The following is a 7,572-nucleotide window of genomic DNA, read 5'->3' on the forward strand; positions in this document are numbered from 1 at the left end:
AGCAAGGTTTACCCAAACTTTAAACCAGATTTCATAAATCAGGTTTTGAATTGTTTTTTTACATGGACTGAATGTTCCACTTTTTTTTTTTTTAACATACCAGCGACTCAGTGCATTAAGTGTTTCATATGGAATAAGTCTGTTTGTTGCATTTGTCTGCGTACAGATAGTTTTCTGCTGCATTAAGTCTTCAGGAGAGCAAAGTGAGGATTCGACTATTCTGGCCCAGATTACCAGAGTTTATCTGACACAGACCAGTGGAAAAGAAATGAATCTAATATATATATATATATACTTCATCCTTTCCTGAACATACATGCAATTATTGCTAGATTCCTATTAAAGTAGAACTCATTGTCAAGAGAACAATAGGTTATTGTTATGATAACGATTCCAACTAAAACCTGCATGTGGATCTCCAACAAAGGGTCCAAAAAAAAAAAATCATTATATAGACAGTGGTTTAATGTGGGGAGGACCGCTCTCAATTGGCCCATTCTGAGATTAGACAATGGTTTTAGTCACTTTGGAAAGATGATAAAAATGGCTTTAGGAAGGACAAAGGGTGTGGCTGACAACACACATTTCTTGGCTCGTAGGCCGGGGTGAGGCTTCTCCAGTGTTCACGCAATTAAACCGCACTGTGCTTACGGAGTACCAGCAGAAAGGAAGATTCTGCGCCATTTCGCGGGTATGGTTGTTTTTGTGCCGAAAAAGTAAGGCGCATCAATGTAGTTTTAAATAGTTCTCTTACGTGTCTTCTCCTCAGTGATGGCCTCTGCTGAGCAGCCGTGCTCCAGCTCCCACCAGCAGCACTGCGCATAAGGCAACACACCCACCTTTGCCCTCCTGCCCAGAAGTGAGAGAGAGACACCACCATGTATAGCGTGGAGGACCTCCTCATTTCACACGGATATAAATTGCCCAAGAGCGGCCCTCCGTCTGCCACGCCTTACGACAAGCGCCCTGCCGATTGCCAGCGTGAACTTGTGGACAACAGGGCCGGCCGGGGCACACTGAATGGGTATGAGGTGGACCGCGGGCCGTCCATCACTGGCATCTACAGCAGCAGGCAGGCGCTGGTTAGGAGCTACCCCGTTACCGACAACGAGATCGGGGAAAGGAACCAAAGGAGAAAGGAAGCTGGCATCGGTATCCTAGGTGACGCTCAGCCCTTGGGTGATTCTCTCGCTACAGATAGTGGGTGAGTGTGTGTGTGTGTGTGTGTGTGTGTGTGTGTGTGTGTGTGTGTGTGTGTGTGTGTGTGTGTGTGTGTGTGTGTGTTTTCCGCCCCCCCCATGTCTTTTGCAATCCCGCACACCATTTACCTTTTCTTTTTTTTTTTTCTTCTCTCCTCTCCCCTGTTCTCACCGGGGCCCCTTCAGTATTGCATGCAAAACTGAGTCTGCACTGCGCAGGGTTTTTTTTCTTTTTTTTCCTCTCTTCCTCCCTCCTCTTCCCTTCCCCTCCTTTCGGAGCTGCAGAACACTGTGGCTGCAGCAGCACTTCTGACATGTCTTATGCTGGGATATGAGGAATTATGAAAGGTGCCTTTGCGCTCGTTTCAGCTGTTTACATGCCTTCACAGAGGCGTGCCTCGCGTCTCCGCGGAGCCCGCCCAGGCACCGGCTTCGTCTCCACAGCCTCGACCAGGCAGGCAGATGTAAACAGCAGCAGTAGACAGAGAGCAAACTGAGGAGGACCGAACATGCCTTCAAGACAAGCGCGTAATCACTCCAGTGTAAACACTGGCACACTGAATCACGCCCAGCACGTGCTCTGTGATGTAAGCATGTTGCTGGGCAAGTGTGCACAGCGCGGCTCCCCTCAGCCATACAGTAGCATATGCTGCTGAGGATGATCCATTGACTTTGCTGCTTAAATGAATGAGTGCTATGACTCCCAGAGATTCAGTGCAAGGCAGAGGTTTGATAGCGCTTTTAAAAAGACAAAATCTTATTTAGTTTAATCATAATTTAGAAAATAGATTTTAGAAACATATACTTGGTTTTTTTTCAATGTGTTTTACAATATATATTCACTGCACAGCGAAGAATTCAGTCACTGATTTATTTCATCCAAAGGACTTTTATATATATTTAAATTGCAACAAGGATTTTAAGCCCACATGCTCTCCTTCATTAAAAACAGACTGTCATCCAGGCAGCTTAAAACGTGCTTGGATGTGACTGATGACCTGGGGGATATTCAGGGATATTGCAGTGTTTCCTCTGCCCAACAACAGCAAGCAAATTTCTAGGACAGCTTAACAATTTCATGAAATGTAATTTGAAAAAAAACTGTGATGCATATTTTTTTGAGGGCCGAATCTGTTGTTATTCAGCATACTATTGCAAAAATAATTGTTTTGGCACTCCAGCATTTAATTCAGCCATATCCTGAACGGGGGAGGTAAATATGCTACCATAACTAAAATTACCTCCAGGCAACACAGCCTTATCACCGGAGTGGAAGCACAGTTTTGAACCTGCCAACAGTCACCCGTCACACTGCTGTCATTTTACATTAATCTCATCACACATTTTTAAATTATAGGAATGCTTTTTATTTTACATATTCATCCTAGCTACAATTAACGGTCAGTTTTCTGCCAATTTTTCTCTCAATGACTCTTTTCTGACAAAGCGGTGGTTATAATGTATGCATTTATATATAGTATGCATTTTAATGTTTTTCATATGTAGGTCAAACTCTGCTTTGTAAAGGTGGAACTTTATATCCAGAGCTATGTGATTAAAAAAATAGATTAAAAAAACGGTCATTTTTCCTTTTCCATCAAATCAGGTAATAGGATGTTTTTGCTAAGAGCCACAGTCACCGTCCAAATGACCAGCTTCCTATATAAGGTCAGCACAATTTAATATGCAGATCATATTGCGGTAGCATCACAATTTCATAGTGTCTTCGAGGGACTTTGGAACTGCTGACTTAAGCACTTCTGTCTCGTATGTGCTGGTGCTCGTTGATTAAGCTGTCTTCAAAAGGCAAACTGCCAAAGCCAATACTCATGCTTAGTGCTGACATGGACATGTTATTTTCATTTTAAACAAAAGTCAAAATTTCAAACATTTATTTTCAGCTAGATTTAGCTCCCATTTTATTTTTTGGAAATGTCACTGATGTCTTATTAACACTTGATTTTTCTTTTTTTGTTGTTCAAAGGTTCTACGATGTTCCTAGTTTGACTTACTCAGAGCCACTGAGCCATGAAGAGAGGGACATTTCCTATTGGCGGAGGCGAGGCCAGGACTTCAGCATTCTTCTGGACTATGCTGATGGCCGAGAGTTGAGAGCCTCCGCTGGAGCGTGGAGGCCCCAAGCCTTGATCACAGCAGAGGAATACAGGGCAGAGAGGCAAGCGCAGCAGCTATGGGAGGACATTTCCTGGTTGAGAGATCCGGACGCAGGACCTGGTCAGCTGAGGGTGACCGGGGAGAGGAAGTGCCAAAGCCTTGGTACAGAGGAGTGGAGGCCTGCTGTGGGCCTGGGACGGCAACTGTCGGATGGGGATGGGGAAAGGTGGGCTCAGGAGCAGTACCGCTTAAGGACGCCTGAGGGTTTTTTCCACCCTCGAACTAAAGCGAAGTCTCAGTCTCTCCCCAGAGTTTTGGCGCCTGATGGAAACGATAGTCGAGAGCTCATTCCATCAAGACCTAGCCTGCCAGACAGACAGAGGCTGAACAGCACTGTATTCTCTGGGCCCTATAGTAGATACATATATAGTGGTGGTAGGGACAGGTGGGGTAGAAATATCGGGCCAAGCAGCCATGTTGCACTTTTACCAAAGCCCAGGTTCAGTAGGCCTTTAAAGCCTCCATCATATGAGATTCACCAGCAGACTAGGGGTAGCGCAGAAATGCTTGCGATAGACCAGGGTGCCAAACAAAAAGACAGGTCAATTTACTATCCAAGGGTTGGGGACCTGAGACATGACTATTTCGCACAACAGTCTGCCCTCACTGGAATGGAGCCCCCGGGCTACATACCACCCCCATCTTATAGGAGAGCCCTACCCCCAAGAGCGGTTTCCATCAACCGCAATGAAATGGCAAACTTAAGATGGCGGGCAGAAGCTTTGCAGATGCCCATGTCAGATCCTGGTAGATGGTTTTCCAGACAGACAAGTGGCTCGTGGCTGGAACAGTATGGTGAACGTAGCATGTCCTATCGAAAACAGATACAGGTACACTCTGGACATGAAGAACAACCAAGTCATGTCCGACAGTTACCCACCGAAGACCCGAGAGTGAAGCAAATCTCAGGAGGGCCTGGCGGAAATTCTCTGACTGACTCAGACAAGATACGCAACATCAACAAAGAGATTCCGTCTGCTAAGATTTTAGGACAATCTACAAATGATAGTGCCTTTCCTCCCCAACCAGGGCCAGCTCTCAATACTGAAACCCGCAAAACAGCTCCCAATGACAACGAAAGCAGTATTCGATGGTGCAACAGGGGTATAAGAAAAAGTGAAAGTGTTGGTCCTGAACAAAACCGTAGTCAGTTTTTTCCTTCATCTATTCTGGGTAAACCACCACCTCCCCCATGCAAGCCGGCTGACCAGGGTGTCTCTGAAACAGTGACAGAAGTAAAAAAGGTGGAACAACCTGAACCACCAGAGAAAGACAAGACCAAGAATCTCAAAAAGAGGCTTAGTGAAACTATTTTTTGTTTGGTATCTGTTCCTGTAACTCCACAGCTCACTGGGACAATCCGTGATCAAAATAACAACAATGAGAAGTCCCCAGACCCGGCGGACAGTCCTAGTGATAACAAAACTGGCCATTTAACGAACCAAAGTCTCCAAAGCACATCTTCAGCTGAAGCTGAGCTGCAAGCACTAACTGGTAGCATAGCAAGCAGCAAAACAAGCAGTAGAGCGAGTAGCAAAATGTTTAAGAAGTTACCCTGCAGGCCCCCTAAGATAAATCATTACAAAGAGCTGAAGTTGTCAGGATCCTGGCCTGCAAACCAATATCGAGACCAGGAGACACAAACTAGCCCGGAGGCCCGAAAACCTGCCCCTGAAAACAAGGAAGCACAACAAGACCCGGTTCCTCCTGACGCTGAAGTCACTTCTGATAGCAGTTGTGCTGTGGGCTCCACCTTCACTTTTCCTCTAAAGGGAGTGAAAAGCTTAAAACTGTCCAGCAACAGCGCCTTCTCCCTGACCTCCACCTTCTCCAACCAGCTGAACAAGAGCACAGCTCAGCAGCCAGCAGTAACACCCTCAGGAAATGTGGAGGAGACCAAACCAGCAGCAAACAGTGGGAAGGAAGCCTTTGAACAGTTCCTGCTAAAACCGATCAGCCAGCGACCCTGGGATGCCGTCAAAGAGCTGGAGACCATCAAAAAAGAAGTCCAGGAACAACAGCAGCAGCAGCAGCAGAGCAGTAAACAGCCCAGCGTTGATAAGTGCATAGAGGACCTCAATGAGGCCTACAAAGACATATTAGAGCTAGGCACTGCCAGCAATAAAGTTCCAAATGGTTCCGTTCAAATTCCCGAGCGCATCAAAATCCGACTGACATCAGAACCTCTTAACAAGCCCAGCAGCCTTAGGCGCAGTGCAGTAAGCTGGTCTGTTGACCCAGAATACAGGGAAGTGAAGAGCGCCTTCTCTAGGCCAGCAACCAAGTCGGTAACCTTCAGCAAGCAGCTACGAGAGGAGCTGCCGGTCCCACCTCGGGAGACAGGCTTCAGAGAATACAGGGTTGTTGCTCATCTTTCGCGTAGAAGAAGTAACGACGGCAGGACAGTAAAACTTGACCTGCCAGATGAGCCTATTGAGACACCACTTTGTGACTTCAGTCCAACAACGCACACCACTGCTGCTGAGGTGCCGTGGGCAGACAGACAGCCCATGCAGGATGCCTCTACGCTCACTAGCCCTCCCGATTATGAAGACATATGCCAGACTTTGCGTCAGTCGAGAGACCCTGCGGATGGCAGTAAAGCTCCTGCAGGTCATTCAAGAGCAAACGGCACGGAATCTCTTCAAGATCTTGGTGCTGAGTCAGAGGAGGAGTGTCCGATTTGTAAGAGAGAACTTGAGAATCAGATGAGACAGGGTCCGTTGCCTCCACTTCACGAGGAGAACAGCTCAGATAGCTCAGTCAATCAGAATGGCAGCCCGCCCCAACGTGCTGCATTAGAAAGTCCATCAGAAGATTCAAAATCAGAGGAGCCAAATGACTCCACTTCAAAACAGTCAGGGTCTGACCTGTGTCCCGAAACAAGGGAGCAGCAGTCACTCACGCAGGAAATTGCAGAAGAGTGTGAGACAACAGACAATGCAAATGCGGAAAACTTGGACAGTCCAAATATTGGTGATCCTGCTGAGGGCTTACTAGCGTCCGGAGCTACAGAGGAAGTACCCTCTGCATCCATAATATCACCACCTGATCTGCCAACAGAACCCCAAGCCACAGAGGAACAGACCATTAATGAAACAGTAACTAAGGATGTAGCGTTAGAAGAGAGTGAAGCCATCACTGGAGACAAACCTGAGAGCGACACGGACAAACACACAGATGAAGTAAAAAGTGAGGGACAAGGCGACAGAATGTCTGACAACACGACGGAGCAAGAGAAGAAGCCATTAGTTGTCCCAGAGCATAGACTTAGTCTACGGACTCATCTGGGGCGAGACCACCCAGGGTTACCAGAGTTTCCCCCAGATAGACTGCCACTTTCAGTTCCCCCAAACCTAGACCGCAGACTATCTCTTAGTTTGGAGGGCGAGCGGAGGGGCCGGGGCCCCTCCCACCGAATGGAAGCCTTGCAAAACAAGTTGGCTATCTCTCCCGGCAGGGTGGCTGTTGAGCGACTGGCCCGGATGAGAGACGTGGACGTTATGTATCGAATGAGACGCCTGAGCATCAGGAGTAACGACTCTGGGGATGGGGAGGCGGAGGGGGAAGTGGAAGGCAAGGAGGAACAAGCAGAGGAGGTCCAAACAGCTCCTCAGACAGACAACGAGAACAATCAAGTGGTCACGCATACACAGCAGGTCTCTGAAGAGAAAGTGTTGCAAGATGAGGAGGAGTCATCTCTCAGGTATGATAGTAACTAGTACTGAAATACTCTGTAACATAATAATGAAAGGATTTTGAAAAACATACTCTTTAATTGGCTGTACATTTTTATAAGTTCATCCACTTTTCAGAATTTTTGTCCTACATAGATTTGAATGACTAACCTCCCCCGCAAATAGAAAATTTAAATAAAAACCAACACAGTCATTATGAATATTTTGCTCATTACACTGTAGAATTTTACAGTTGTTATCCACACATTAACTATGCATGCCTCGGGAGTCCTGAAGACCAAACCACAAGTGCACATGATAATTTTACCTAAATGCTGAAAGATGTATGAGGATGTGAAGCATCACTAATAATAAGCATATGGCTATTTCAAAATCAGCTCTGACATGCAAAAAGAGTCATTTTGGCCAGACTCGAACCACTAAAAAAGGGGGGCCAAACATAAGGCCTGTGGACCACCCCCCCCCCCCCCCCCCCCCACCCAGCAAGAGGCTCCAATCCA

At 46.8% G+C, this 7,572-nt stretch overlaps 1 protein-coding gene across 1 annotated transcript; it reads left to right on the forward strand.

Moving 5' to 3' along the window:
• Window positions 1-878: 878 nt before the first annotated feature.
• On the forward strand, window positions 879-7,096 carry jcadb (junctional cadherin 5 associated b; the record flags this gene model as incomplete). Its single annotated transcript, XM_080470971.1, has 2 exons — window positions 879-1,204; window positions 3,184-7,096. The coding sequence occupies 2 exons, from the start codon at window positions 879-881 to the stop codon at window positions 7,094-7,096; spliced, it is 4,239 nt and encodes a 1,412-aa protein (XP_080327097.1).
• Between the last annotated feature and the right edge of the window lie 476 nt (window positions 7,097-7,572).

This window comes from Lipophrys pholis (assembly GCF_963383615.2).
Source record: "Lipophrys pholis genome assembly, chromosome: 1".
NCBI lineage: Eukaryota > Metazoa > Chordata > Actinopteri > Blenniiformes > Blenniidae > Lipophrys > Lipophrys pholis.